General features: G+C 48.9%; 5 protein-coding genes across 5 annotated transcripts; 2 read left to right on the forward strand and 3 right to left on the reverse strand.

Annotated features, from left to right (window-relative positions):
- Positions 1 to 1,338: 1,338 nt before the first annotated feature.
- Positions 1,339 to 5,026, forward strand: FOBCDRAFT_283459 (Six-hairpin glycosidase-like protein; the record flags this gene model as incomplete). Its single annotated transcript, XM_059611637.1, has 8 exons — positions 1,339 to 1,466; positions 1,497 to 1,567; positions 1,624 to 1,741; positions 1,796 to 1,892; positions 2,002 to 2,629; positions 2,682 to 3,141; positions 3,197 to 4,441; positions 4,493 to 5,026. 8 exons carry the CDS (start codon positions 1,339 to 1,341, stop codon positions 4,836 to 4,838), a joined length of 3,093 nt encoding a protein of 1,030 aa, XP_059463809.1. The 3' UTR covers positions 4,839 to 5,026.
- A 299-nt stretch (positions 5,027 to 5,325) lies between these two features.
- Positions 5,326 to 8,325, reverse strand: FOBCDRAFT_246707 (Mob1/phocein; the record flags this gene model as incomplete). The annotated part of the gene is made up of 10 exons (XM_031181433.3): positions 8,160 to 8,325; positions 7,651 to 8,098; positions 7,502 to 7,595; positions 7,322 to 7,455; positions 7,125 to 7,269; positions 6,382 to 6,622; positions 5,909 to 6,220; positions 5,666 to 5,758; positions 5,504 to 5,613; positions 5,326 to 5,467 (listed from the first exon to the last, which is right to left on the reverse strand). The coding sequence occupies exons 2-10, from the start codon at positions 7,988 to 7,990 to the stop codon at positions 5,326 to 5,328; spliced, it is 1,611 nt and encodes a 536-aa protein (XP_031042201.2). The 5' UTR covers positions 7,991 to 8,098; positions 8,160 to 8,325.
- Positions 8,326 to 8,706: 381 nt separating this feature from the next.
- FOBCDRAFT_2778 (RNA lariat debranching enzyme) lies at positions 8,707 to 10,492 on the reverse strand. Its single transcript, XM_031181437.3, has 3 exons — positions 10,408 to 10,492; positions 10,256 to 10,357; positions 8,707 to 10,192 (listed from the first exon to the last, which is right to left on the reverse strand). The coding sequence occupies exons 1-3, from the start codon at positions 10,459 to 10,461 to the stop codon at positions 8,723 to 8,725; spliced, it is 1,626 nt and encodes a 541-aa protein (XP_031042205.2). The 5' UTR covers positions 10,462 to 10,492; the 3' UTR covers positions 8,707 to 8,722.
- Positions 10,493 to 11,413: 921 nt separating this feature from the next.
- FOBCDRAFT_267055 (BTB/POZ protein) lies at positions 11,414 to 12,032 on the reverse strand (the record flags this gene model as incomplete). Its single annotated transcript, XM_059611400.1, has 3 exons — positions 11,414 to 11,435; positions 11,494 to 11,634; positions 11,863 to 12,032. The coding sequence occupies 3 exons, from the start codon at positions 12,030 to 12,032 to the stop codon at positions 11,414 to 11,416; spliced, it is 333 nt and encodes a 110-aa protein (XP_059463810.1).
- A 654-nt stretch (positions 12,033 to 12,686) lies between these two features.
- FOBCDRAFT_2787 (P-loop containing nucleoside triphosphate hydrolase protein) lies at positions 12,687 to 13,839 on the forward strand. The gene is made up of 3 exons (XM_031181441.3): positions 12,687 to 13,065; positions 13,117 to 13,320; positions 13,372 to 13,839. The coding sequence occupies exons 1-3, from the start codon at positions 12,820 to 12,822 to the stop codon at positions 13,729 to 13,731; spliced, it is 810 nt and encodes a 269-aa protein (XP_031042209.1). The 5' UTR covers positions 12,687 to 12,819; the 3' UTR covers positions 13,732 to 13,839.
- Positions 13,840 to 14,370: the final 531 nt, after the last annotated feature.

Consider the following 14,370-nt stretch of genomic DNA (forward strand, 5'->3'; position numbering starts at 1 on the left):
ATGATCCATATCGATGGCAGGGAACGGATCTCCAACATGCTCGCATCTGCAGCTGGGCAACACGTATGTATGGGGCACAAGTTTGGAGAAGACAAGGATGAGACGAGAGAATCCTGACCTTCCCCAGCCAAGATTTCCCCAGCTGGGTAAACCGAAAAAACTCTACCCGCATCCTATTGGTATCTCTTGATTTTGTGGATTTTATCGATTTCCCTTGACTCGAGTCTACCAAAAATAGGACTTGTCATATTCTGTTTTCATGAGAGAACATGGTCCAGAACCTTGATTCTGACAACAGCGCTCAACTTTTCTTTCCTCGCTAGAAATACGTCATTACCGCATTAAAAAAACCTCAGGAAGCTTTTTAGCGTTGCGAATTAGGTACTATGAAACGCCACCATGCATACGCCATGCTTCACCGGTATGTAAAAGCTGTCTCTGCAGTGAACGCTTCATGACTCTCGTATAAGAGAAATTATGTGTAACATGACAATATTGTTTCTCTCTTGTGTATCATGCAGTGTTTCTCTTGTTGACAGAGCATTCTCATACCAGAGAAGACTGTGATGCTCTTATCCAACAGTGAGCCCGCCGAGTGATGGCCGATGATGGTGTTCTTGGTGGAGTTGAAGAGCCAGGTCCATGTCTAACCGCCTGTTGCTAACCGCAGAGTTCAATGTCACTCTACTGCAAGAGCTGGTAGGTCTAGTACCAATTCAGAGACAGATACCCATGTTTGGAGAACGGCGGAGGATATGCAGCGGCCGCTGATACAATCGGTTGGTCATCGATCCTCGTTGAACCATGTGCCATGTGCTAAGGTATCCTTGGGTTATCAGTAAAGCCAGGAACAAAAAAATCAACTTCAACGAGATAGGAGGAAGCCACAACAGACAGCAAAGACAGCAAAGACAGCTAAACTAGTCCAAGCCTCAGGCACAACCGAGACTATCATTCTTGATCCTACCCACCATCGTCGATCCCGTGAGTCTTGTCTGTCTCGCTTTTTTGGTAAGGTGTAGACTAAGGACCAGGACCAGTAGCTAACGTTGAGAGCTGTTTTTCTTACTCGGTCTCTTTTCTTCTAACCTCTCACCTCCTCTTCCTCTTCATCCTCCTCTCTTCATCCTCTCCTCACCAGAGGAGACTTCCCTACACTCTTGAAGCTTCTCGTCACCGTCCTTCATCTTTACTCTGTTATTCTTCCCCTCTCCGCTTCCCCACACGCTCCAATTGACCTCATCATCCCCCACCAAAGTAAACCGTTGCTACCCCTCGTCGATCGTCGCCCGTGCTTCCCGCCCCTCGTTGAGCTCTCGTTGAGCTTCATTCTGAGCCATGGTTGTCCATGACGGTCACGAATACCTCACCGAGGAAGAAAGACGCCTCAAGGAGGATCGCGATCGCACCAAGTACTGGAAGAAATGGGGTCCTTACGTTGCTGAGAGACAATGGGCTACAGGCATGTGATTCTGACAGTGCTCAACCAGGACCAGTCATGATAAGTCAATTGCTAACCAACGCAAAGTCCGAGAGGATTATAGTCACGATGGAGACGCCTGGAGTCGTAAGTAACCATTTTTAATGGCGCATCTCATCAACGGCACTAACAAGTTACGTCAGACTTCCCTCACGACCACGCTCGATCGCGCGCATTCCGTTGGGGTGAAGACGGTATCGCTGGTGTCTGCGATACCCACGGCTACCAAAACATTGGCTTCAGCTTCTGGAACGAGGAAGAGTTAGTTAAATGTCACTGTAGGATAATGAACCACGATTGCTAATGAGTCTACAGTGAATTCCTCAAGGAGCGTCTCTTCGGCCTCTCAAATCCCCAGGGCAACCATGGCGAGAGTGTAAAAGAGGCTCACTTCCATGTCGATAATACTCCTGTCAGTCATGTTCGCATCTTACTTTCACTCAATTGGCCTGCTAACGATTTAATTAGACTGTAATCCGCCCACTTTCCCAAACTCACTCTAAACTGACCAGTCATGATAGCACTCGTACATGAAATTCCTTTACAAATATCCACAGAAAAAGTTCCCCTACAAAGATCTGATCGACGAAAACGCTCGAAGAGGAAAGGAAGATAAAGAATACCAGATCACCGATACCGGCGTCTTTGACGAGGACAGATACTGGGACATCTTCATTGAGACTGCGAAAGAGACCGATGACCCCGATGAGATCCTCTTCCGAGTTACTGCCTGGAACCGAGGCCCGGATCCTGCGCCTCTCCACATCATTCCCCAGGTTTGGTTCCGCAATACTTGGAGCTGGGGTCGAGAGCCAGAGGAGAAGAAGCCTTCAATTAAATACGTCGACGAGAATGTGGCCAAGTCTAACCACTGGAGCTTGGGTGAGCGACACTTCTTGTGCTCCCCTTCACCCGGTGTTGGCTCCAGCGGTGACGATGTGATGCCCCAATTCATGTTCACTGAAAACGATACCAACTTCAAGGCTCTCTATGACCAAAAGAACAAGCAACCCTATGTCAAGGATGCGTTCCACCGATACATTGTCGACGGAGAGAAGGAGGCCGTTAACCCTGCCAAGACTGGCACAAAATGTGCTGCATGGTTCAACTTTAACGAAGACGGCGGTGTTAACCCCGGTGAATGTGCTGGTAAGTATTATTGATTTCAAGCTACAAAATTTGTAACTAACTCTTGATTTAGTCGTTCGATTCCGCTTTACCAGGAGAGATGACAACTACCTCGACGAGGAAGACTTCGATGATGTTATTGAGAGCCGCAAGGAGGAGGCCGATGAGTTCTACTACAGACTCAGTCCTCTTCCCATGGCAGATGATTTGCGCAACATCCAGCGACAAGCTTTCTCCGGCATGATGTGGACTAAGCAACATTATCACTTCATCTGGGACCACTGGGCGAATGGTGATCCTACTATGCCGCCTCCTCCAGCTTCCCGGAAAGATATCAGAAACTCGGCCTGGAAACATATGCACTGCGACGACATTCTATCCATGCCCGATTCATGGGAGTATCCTTTCTTTGCTGCTTGGGATAGTGCCTTTCACTGTATTCCGTTGGCCATGATTGACCCCGACTTTGCCAAGAAGCAGCTTGATTTGTTCACTCGAGAGTGGTACTGTCATCCCAATGGACAGTTGCCGGCGTAAGTGACTTGCTCTGCTTGATCCCTAGAACATCATGTGCTAACATGTCTCCAGATACGAATGGAACTTTGGTGATGTGAATCCCCCAGTTCATGCATGGGCGACTTTCAGAACGTTCAAGATTGAGCGCAAGATGTATGGTCGTCAGGACTTGGACTTCCTAGAGCGCGTATTCCAGAAGCTACTCCTCAATTTCACCTGGTGGGTGAACCGTAAGGATGCCGATGGCAAGAACGTGTTCGAAGGAGGTTTCTTGGGTCTAGACAACATTGGCTTGTTCAACCGTTCAGAGCCTCTGCCCACTGGCGGTGTCCTAGAGCAAGCCGACAGTACTGGATGGATGGCGTTCTACTGTCTTTCTATGCTCAACATTGCTCTTGAGCTGGCCAAGCATCGCCGAATCTACGAGGATATCGCATCCAAGTTCTTCGAGCACTTCATCTTCATTAGTGATGCGATGACCTTCAGAACCGGCCACAAGGACGAAAAGTCCCTATGGAATGAGGAGGATGGCTTCTACTATGATGCTATTTCCTGGGGCGGCCCCTGGATCCAGCAGCTGCCCGTGCGATCGCTTGTGGGCTTGATCCCTCTTTATGCGACCATTACTCTGGAACCAGAGTTGATCAACAGGCTCCCTTCTTTCAAGAAGAGAGTTGACTGGTTCATTGAGAACCGATGCGATCTGGCTGAGAGAAACATGGCCAGCATCCGAAAGCGAGGTAAGGGCAACCGTATTCTGTTGTCCATCGTGAGCAAGGACCGATTGGAGAAGATCCTTAAGCGCATGCTCGACGAGGACGAGTTCTTCAGTGACCACGGTATTCGCTCCCTCTCCAAGTTTCACAAGGAGAACCCATTCTCCATGGACGTAAACGGCCAGAAGTTCTGTGTTGGATACGTGCCAGGTGACTCAGATAGTGGTCTGTTTGGCGGCAACAGTAACTGGAGAGGACCTATTTGGCTCTGTGTAAACTTCCTCCTTGTGGAATCCCTGCAACGGTTCTTCCTCTTCTACGGACCAGACTTCCAGGTGGAGTGCCCGACTGGTAGTGGTGATTACATGCACCTGGGCAAGGTATCTGAAGAGATTCAGCACCGTTTGCAGCACCTCTTCGCCCGTACCGATGACGGAAGACGCAGCATCAACGGCGGTGATGATCGTCTTGACTTTGATGAGCACTGGAAGGATTATCTTTGGTTCCACGAATTCTTTGATGGTGATAACGGCCGTGGTCTGGGAGCTACTCACCAGTGTGGATGGACTGGACTGATTGCTCGCATGATTCATGATACTGGGTATGTTTTGTGTAATCTTCTGGTGATGAACAAGTTTGCTAACATTTATAGCGTCAACTGCCGCCTTCCTCATACTCCTCGCACGCCTTCAATTGCCATGAGCCACTACTTTGACGACATCTTCCATCGAAGCGTCGAGACAGGTGTTCCTCACTCTGGTATGCCTCGCATCAGGCGGTCGTCCACAGCTCGGTCAATCGGTGCCCGCAGTGACTTTGACGATGATACTCGCTCCGTGACCAACTCGATCCATCACGATGATCCAGATCGAGCCAGGGAGCGCACTGAAGCCGATGCTCACATGCATAGCTACGTCTCCGAGCAGCTTGAGAGGTACAAAGATGATAAGAAGGATGGCAACTATGAGCATGATGACGAGTTCGAGACCAAAGCATAGGAGACTTGCACGGTTATTGTGTGAATTGAAAGATTGGTGCTGTCAAGAGGAAGGAATAGGTAATTGGGCGTTCTCAAAAGCAGGCCTGGCCATTTGTGCCGTGTTCTGGAGTAGCAAGGTATCCTGAGTTTATGGGCTTAGACATATCATTCAGCAATCCAAGTAGTCATGATACAGTAGAGTTTTTCTTTCGTATCGTTGTCTGTGATGAATATCCAATGACATCACATTATAGCAATGGATGATAAATATGTTCAAGTCACTGACATCAGCTGTTTGATTGGGGTGAGGATTTCGATTATGTGTGAGCTCGTCTTTCAAGTCAGAGAGATTCATCATTGTTTTTTTTTCTTTTTACAACAGACAGACAAACTGAAAGTCATCACGCCGAACAAAGAGAATTCAATTGGGGAACTGCTTTATTGCATGCCCTGTTCACACCCTCCTACACTATTCTTTCCATCGACGCTCTCCCCATTCTTCTCCTCTAGCCCGGGGATACAACAGCAATTGGGCTTGGAGGACTCGAAAAGAAACAGGCGGAAGAGAAGCCCCCGAAGTCGATGGGCAAGCCGCTTAGAGCTAGTTTTGCGTGGTGACGGATCCCACGAGACGAGGCAAAGGAGACACTAAATAGAGTTTGTATACTATGTTGGTGGTTTTACAGAGAGTCCGTGAGGAGCTTGTTCATCTTGGCGATGCGGGAAGAGACGCTGAGGTCGATAGTTCGGTCACCGATCTCAACGACGAGTCCACCAACAATCTCGGGGTTAACCTGGGGGAGGGGGTTAGAGTTGAGTCGTGGTGATGGTATGGTCTAGACATACCTCGTTGGTGACCTTAAGCTTCTGGCCCTGGCCGACGTAGGCAGACTTGGAGACGGCAGTCTCCAATCGGTTGAGAGTTCGCTTGTCGAGAGCCTAGAGACGACAATGTCAGTCCATTGTCCTTTATGTTCCATGCCATGATATCCATCTGTTCATCCATCCTTGTCGTATCCCCAGTATAGATATGTTGTGACGTAGCTTCCCGCTTCCAATCCATGTCGATTGATATATCCACAAACGTACCTGAGCGCTGGTAACAGTGAGCTCAACCTCACCGCGGGCGGCAGAGATGATGGAAGAGAACTTCTCAACAACACCGGGGATAAGTCCAAGTCGGTTGTTCTCGGCGAGGGTGGCGAGGAAGTTCTTGACGGTCTCGTCCTTGGTGTTGATCTGCTTCTCGAGCTCCTGGACGATGGCCTTCTTGTCGGCCGCGGTGAGGGTAGGGGCGGACAGGACGGCGGCGAGCTTGGGGTCCTTCTCGATGAGAGCACCGAGTCTGTTCAGGGCATCGGCAGCGGCGTCGATGCTCGAGGTCTTGACGGCGGCAGTGTACTAAATTGACGCAAAAGAAAAAATTGCGTGTCAGCGACGACGCGATTCCAATTGAGGTTTCTGTGCCATGACGAGGGGAGTACAATTGGCCTACGAAGCCAATTGACACATGAAAGGTTCGAGGTACGATGCTTTCTTCATTGTAGGCGGTGCATTATTACCAGAGCAGTAGCATATGTGCCATCAACGCCGAAGACGGAAATCGGGGGCTTGACTTCGGTCGAGGCAGCGGCAGCGAAGGATCGGACGGGGGCGGCTCGGAGGGCGAGGGCTCGCTGAGGAGCGGCGACTCGGGCGGCGCGGAGAACCTGTCGCGAGAACATGACGGCGGCTGCTTTGACGAGGACGAGAAGGAGGGAGATGAGAAGAAGGGTGTGATGGTTGATGTTCGGCTTCGATTCACTTGGAGGTTGTTGCTAGCCTGGGGTCTCGGCAATTTTCGGGCGCTTGATGCCTTACGTCCGTTCCAGGCACCCACTTTCTGATTACATAACTCAATATCAAATATCAAATATCAGACATTTGTATCTCTTGGCTCTTGAGTTTCTATCAGAGAAGGTCAATCGGTTCATGGAATACTAAAATAATAGTCTTGTTGATTCCTCAGGACTCATTCTTGTTAATGCACATGCAAGTTACTATAGTGCGGAACCCCAATGGCGCGGAACGACTAACAGCCTGCTCCCTATCAATCATGATCATACAGCCAAACAGCTTCTTACACTCTAGAACATTTCCTCAAACGCCCAAAACTCCCAATTGCTAAGTGTCAGTACCTGTACCAGTTCCTTCACCCTCAAACTTCTCCTAGTCGCTCTTGAGCATGCTGTCCACCAGATCACCAAGAGGACCCCAGTAATCTCGACCACTCGCCAGGCCGTGCTCATCAACAAACAGCACGTACTGCTTGAAGCTCGTGTTGAGGTGCGGCTCGAGACCGAGCTCACGAATCACGGGGTAGTGGTGGCAGTAGATGTGTGCATATACACGGTACATGCGTTTGAAGATCTGGCGAACCAGCGCTGGGAATGATTTGGGGAAGGGTACGCCTGGTGACTATTAGTGTAAGTTCCCGAGACTATGAAACCATCCAATGCCTACCGATCTTGCTGGGCAAGACTTGTTCGTTGTCGATATTCGCCTGCACCCATGACATGAGCTGCTCAATGTATGCTGGCGCAGGCATCTTGGTTGGACGCTTGTAGTTCTCATTGTCTTGCCACAAATACTCGAACCTATTTCTGTCAGTTTCTGAGTTGTCCTTGGCTTAGGGAACCCTACTCATCAGTAGCCTTCATTTCAGGGCATGACTGTGGTGAGCAGAACTCGGTAATGGCACCGTAGAGAAGGTTGATCTGGTTATAGAAGTCCACCACTGGGCCATCAAATTAGCCACGTCTCCTCACAATGCTCAACTTTGGTAAACTTACTGTTGACAGCTAACCATTCGTTCTCGTCCTCGCCTTCTGGAAGCTTGACAACCTTGCGCAAGCTGCCACCGCCGAGCGTCACCTCAGCATATTGTCGCAACTGATAACTGGCCGAACCGCCCTTGCCCACGCGCGGGCGGAACTGGTTTCTCGTCCGCTGGTTACTATTCACCAAAGTTCCCGGGTCAGCAAGTGTCAACTCATCCACAAACATCAGAGGTTCTCCCGATAGCGAGACGGGTATAATGGTCGTTTCCAACTGCAGCATCGTCAAAAGCGACTTCGGGTTCAAGTATCGAAACATGCTGGCGGTGTGCGGCGGCGAACACGGGGACTCCATGGTTACGGCGTTTGGGAATAATGTAGAGAGACTAACACGGTAGTTAAGAAGGCTTGAGCCATTGTGAGCGGCGATTTCGACGAGGTCTCAAAAGGTCGAGTTGCGATGCTATTGCATTCCAGCGGTTAGCGGGGCAATCAATCATGGGTTATAGTGAGGGGAGACAAACATGGCTGGGTAAATGAGACAGATACCTCTAATCTTTCTCGTGAATAATTAGATGCGATATTGCAGAATCGTAAACTGCTAGGATGGTGCTTTGTTTTTTGTTTTGGTAAGGAGTCGCGGCTGAACCTTATTGTTGAGGGTGATAGGGCAAAGGTGCAATAGGTAAGGTTGAGTTGTACGTTATCGATGGCGTAGGACAGTTGCACTGTTTACTCTATTTCCTGATTGGTTTGGTTGCTACGGAGCCTGGTCATCCCAAGAACCCCACCATCCGCCTAAGCTTGATGCCAGCCTAGCCTGTGCATTTCATGATTGAATTTCACAGCTGCTCAAACTTTGATTATTATGACACTACTTATTACGGTTTTTTGGAAGACGGTTTGCAAATATCCGAATTAAAGTTGGATCCTTTAAAATATATGCCGCAGTCATTGGCGGTTCTACTGAGGCAGATGCTTGTAGATGCCCGTACCCTTAGTCGGCTTCTGATGAAAGATTAGGGATGGCTGTGCTCTAATATTTGTGATTGCATACGCCCATTCATCTATATAAACTTCAACTCCATCACCATCTTCCTCCACGGCCTCTCCCTTGCCCCCTTCCTCGTCCTCTACCGCCTCCACGACCTCTGCCACGACCAGAGAATCGTTGATCAGTTTTGGGCGGTCCCTGTGCTTTCCTCTGTCGCCTCTCTGTATCTGTGGCATCCCATATATTTGCAAGTCCCATAAGTTCACAGAAAGCCGCCATCTGAGGGCTGGTGTACTCTTCTGGCTGCTCGTTAACAATCTCGGGAGCACCTGGTACGTGGGGCGGTGCTGTGATCTCAAAGTTGTAAGGAACATCTAGCTTTCCACTCTTGACAACATTTTCCTCGATCCATTCTCTCTCTTTTTCGATGAGGGGCAGATAATGCTCTTCCCCAAGATCAGGAGGCACCTGTACACTTCGGTCACCAACAATTAAGGAGTCATGGAAGACGCGAGTGATTGCGAGCCATTCCGGGTCGTATTGCAACCTCCAGCGAGGTGATTCCTGGGATGGGGGGTACTCAGAACTCGTCTCTGGCTTGAAAGGTTGAATCTCGCACAGTTGTAAATAGTGTCTATGCCCTTCGCACTTGTCTAGAGCAAGAAATCGAACCTCTTTGTTCGTGATCTCAGGAGGTACTGGTTGGCCTGGTGTTTTCTTTGGTTGAGGGCGAGCAAACGATGCTGGAAGCTGCGCCCTTAGCTCATCCGACACTTCATTTGACGCCTCTGGAGCTTCTTTCGTCTCAGACTCGCTCTTCTTGACTTCTGCAACAGGTTCAGCCTTGGAACCCTCGTCGTCATCGTCATCCATATCCAAGTCTATTTCGTCAGGGTTGGCCTCAGTAGCTGGGGCTGGAGCAGGAGCAGGAACGAGAACTTCCTTGCTCTCTTGGGCCACAGGTTCGGCGTCTTTGTATATCTTGACCGCAGCGAACTTGACGTGCATGTGGGCTGAGAACCAGTAAGGAGGTCGCAGGCGGTCCATGACATACTCTGCTGCCACGTTACCAAGGGTACCATCTATGGACTCCTGTTTGAAGAAAGGTTTCTTTTTGAAAAGTTCTGCATGATCCCCATGCCACTCAACTGCACGTGGCCAGTCGTGGCTAAGGCCGACGTCCACCTGAGTCCGTACTTGAAGCATTTTTCGGACGTCGAATTCTCGAATATGGTACCACGACTTAACGTCATCACCGCTGAACGGAAGCCTCTCGTGATGCGGCTTTCGATAGTCAAACCCCTTCCAGATACCAGACAATCCAGCAATGCGTAGTGGGCCGAAGCGCAAGATATTGGCAGCACCCATGTAGTAGATATTGGGTGCTACCCAGCCTCCATAATAAAGCTCCCAGAGATGTGAACTGGCTTCGTGGTTTCCAGCAATGAATATTGTTAGATAGGGTGCTTTTTGTTCACCAGAGTAGTACTTGGGAAAATCTCCTAGGCGTCGGTACTTGACAGGGCAAGACATGATGCTCAAATCTGCAGCATTTCGTACAGACTGTGACGCGGTGTGAGCAAACTAACGGAAAGGACATTGACGCTAAACGTGAACTGAAAATACCTGAAAATCGCCTCCAATGATGAGAATATCGACGCCATCCCACCCACGTTGCTTACAAGACTCTTCCACTGAGGCGTAGATCGCATCTAACGTGCCATGGCCCTTGGGTTGTTAATGCCATCTCGATTTCTCTATTGCTCGAGGAAACTCACACATCCTTCTATTGCAACTCGGACGCCCTGCGTCTCGAATGTGTTTGCAGCCATTTTTCGTGCTGACGTGAAATTATAGTTGTAGATGGAAAGTTGAGGCTGAGTGGGTTCACAAACAGAAGCTGGTTTCCTTTATGGGCAAGCAACTGCTTACAGCGATAGCACCAAGCACTGGACCATTTAGTCCCACGCTTTCCTGCCTAAAACAATGACTCAGATATTGAAATGAGACAAACGTTTATATCACATAAGCTCAAGCCTTCATAGTCATTTTTTTCCTATTCGAGGTATGGCAGCGCTACCAATTGGTCCTGGGTCTCCACCATGCTGAGATGTAGTAGGAGAACCACCAAGCACAAGGATACCCAGTCTCTTGATGTGAGTCCGTGAATTAAGGTCGAGTCTTTGCTTGGGGCAGTGACCATTGAGTGGTAATGCTTGATCATGAGTCAACATATCCTTGTCTTCCATGCCGCATCCATCAGCTTAAGTGAGTCTTATGTACGATGGACTAGCTTCCCTTGCCTTCTTATGGAATTACTCCGAGAGTGCATGAAGTACAGAATATTGATGACATACATTGAAAAGTCTCACTTAAAACAATTTTTCAATCAAGAAATGTTGCCCTTCAGAAAAAGCGAAAGCTCAATGCGTCAACTGAGTAACGCAGAGTGAGAGGGTTACTTTAATCTTCCATCTCTAATAGACGTTCGACCCACGGAGGAGTGAAGAGAAGAACGCATATGCTGAAATGGTGACAAGTCACGGTTGCGCATGTTGGCATCGGAATCAAGAAACTAGATCTGTTCTGGTTCGACGTGTGTCAATCGTCTCTAGTGTAAGTCCATTACCATCATTCGCAAGAACAAAGATAAACTGTAAGGTCTGAAGAGAGCTGCATAAGACCGACTGAACCTTACCATACCAACTCCAAAACGCCGTCATTAAATGCTGAGATTAGGGCATACTCTTCATGCCCATATCTGAGTTAGGATCTCGTAGCTTCTCACTTCATGCCCATATTCGCCCTGGATGAGATTAGTATCGAAGCAATCGGTTGTAGCAATGCATGGCTGGGCTGCATACTGGTCCAGGCCCAGGTAATCTGCCGCGGCCAACAGTTCGAGGCAGAGCTCGACCGGGATCTCCATGTCGGGAACATCCTCGCTGTTACGGTAGCGGTACCAGTAGTGGAAGTATTCGACAACCTTATCAAGGACCATGGCGCTGTTGATAGAATCATCATCAGCGTCTAGCTCTTCCAGGTTTGAAATGGTTCAGCAGAGACAAGGCACGACCAGGCTCGGTGTGCGTGTGGTCAGGTCAAGTGTAGTGAGTAGTCATATAGCCCAACTGAGAGATCTCGGTTGTTCTGTCTGGAAAGCATGATGAAGTGTCATCAATCCACGCAGCAGGCCATCTGGAGAAGATGGCATGTCGATGATATCAACCTACCTCATCTCTTGGAAGACACAACGGGCCTCTTTGGCTTCGGCGAACTGGCTTCTCACGTCGAGCATGCCCTTGATGATTGGACTGACAAGAGCAGCATCGCGTAGAACGACAAACTCGAAGCCATCGCCAGAAACGAGAGTGATGTATTTGCTGGGTGTCTTCCAGTCCATGACTGAATGTTCTTTGCTGCGTTGTTGACGACAAGTTTACAAAAGAAAAGAAAGGAGGAGAGAAGAGAATTTGTTGAGAGGAGAGGAAGAAATAGGCAGAGACTGAATGGATATGGAGCAAACACGCGCTAGTAGCAGGACCTTGCCGTGAACAAAGAAGCGAGAAAGTGGCAGTGAAAGTGAGTGACCTTGGCTTGGAAATTTTCTCGTGAGCAAGCACGTGCACGGACCAATCATCTCCGTCATTTTCAGCTCCGATGCATGAAGTAACCCCCCGGATAAAGATAGCAGTTGCCCCGTCAACATGTTTACTCGGGTAACTTGGTGGTGCAACAAAGCCACACTTGAGACTTGACTCCCCATAGTCCTTCCACTCTTTGGTCTTGAAGCGACTAAGTTTAAACTTGCCGCAAACAAACAACTCAAAACCGAGTCAACACAAGCAAAGGAGCTCTACCAGACAAGAAATCATCTTTCAAAGGATCCTTTTAGCCCCAAACATCTCAACTCAACTCAGTTAGGCCCATAATCGTCTTCCTCTTCGTCCTTATCTCGTCCTCGCCCTCCTTTACATCACTCCTCTCCCCCGTTTGCTCCATCGCATTAAACGCTCGATTGCTTTGTCTCTCTTCCACCCCGCACCATCAGGAGCACTATACAGCCGAACATTCTTCATTCTTCAGAAGCGCATTCTTAAGGCGATCTCTCCCAAAGGCCAAGCAATCCTCAAAAAGACACGCGCTTGAGCCTGCACTCCCGACCCTGCAGCACAGCCTTGCGCCCAAGCATGGCATCATCGCATCAGTATCATACTTCGTACTTTGACACCAACGAGCAGATCCGTCGTCAACAGCGCACGCGCTCCAGTGAGGGTACGGTCAGCACCACTATGAGCTCGTCGACGGGCCGCGAGTCGGCAGCGACTCACGTCACAGAAGCGCCCACCTTTTCCAAGAAGATTGTTGTTGTCGGAGATGGTGGTTGCGGCAAGACCTGCTTGCTCATTAGCTATAGCCAAGGTTACTTCCCAGAGGTAAGCAGCTCTCTCCAGCTACTCTCAGTGTACCGACACTAACAATCACAGAAATATGTGCCTACTGTCTTTGAAAACTACATCACCTATCCTATCCACTCAGCCACTGGTAAGACTGTGGAACTTGCATTGTGGGATACAGCCGGCCAAGAGGAATATGACCGTCTCCGACCGCTTTCATACCCTGAGACCGACTTGATCTTTGTATGCTTTGCTATCGACTGTCCGAACTCGCTAGACAACGTCCTTGATAAGGTATGATCATATCCCTTCTCAGCGCATCTTATACTAATCACCCTTCTATAGTGGTACCCCGAGGTTCTACACTTCTGCCCATACACTCCTCTGGTTCTTGTGGGTCTCAAGTCAGATCTTCGCTACAAGAAGACTTGCATTGATATGCTTAAGACGCAAGGCCTTACTCCAGTCACTACGGAGCAAGGCATGGCCGTTGCTAAGAAGATGAACGCGCAGTACATGGAGTGCAGTAGCAAGGAAATGTCAGGCGTCGACGAGATTTTTGAGCAGGCTATCAACACTGTCGTCGCTAATGACCGGAAAACCATCGAAGCGGCAGCAGCCTCAGGTTCTTCCAAAGAGAGCAAGTCATCAACACCTGGGGTGGGACAGATTAAGAGGAAGAAGAGAAGGTGTCCAATCCTCTAAAGGCGCTCACAGCCAGAGATGGATGAAAGATTGTTTTCTTGAATTGAGGAACTTTTCTACCCATCATTGTCTTGCAAAGCCTCCCTTGTCATCTTCTCCTGGGGAGGGGAGGCCAGGAGGGCCACATAAAGAAAAGGCAGCTCGATGGGCCAGCATTAAAAGAGTTGTAATGACCATCGCATGAACATTGTTTCTTATAACGATTCACATTTACGTTATTTCTTTACCTTCATTGCTGTTTTAACACTGATAAAGGAACTCACTCGTGGTAGGTAAACAGGCCCAGAGAGAGGACATCGCAGGCGTTCACCTACACAAGAGATGTATCTCGGAGGGATAGGGGACATAGTTCGGGATCGAAAGTATGGCATGGCATGGGAGGAAGCGCGCACATTTGTATTTGCTTTTTTTTTTTTTTTTATATCTGAAAGTGACTTATGAGATAGGGGAGCAACTAGAGTTGCAGGCTGTTTTTTATATGTATCCTACCGTTGGCACCAGGCAAGTTGAGGTGCTGGGTGTTTTGATGGCCTTCCTTTTGTTAGTGTTTTGGCGCGCGGTTGTACTGAGTTGATAGGATTGCTGGAATCAAAGTTTACAACTAAATGAGTGTGTTGCCTTGGCTGTGATGTATGTTAT

This window comes from Fusarium oxysporum, chromosome I, assembly GCF_013085055.1.
Source record: "Fusarium oxysporum Fo47 chromosome I, complete sequence".
NCBI classification, from domain to species: domain Eukaryota; kingdom Fungi; phylum Ascomycota; class Sordariomycetes; order Hypocreales; family Nectriaceae; genus Fusarium; species Fusarium oxysporum.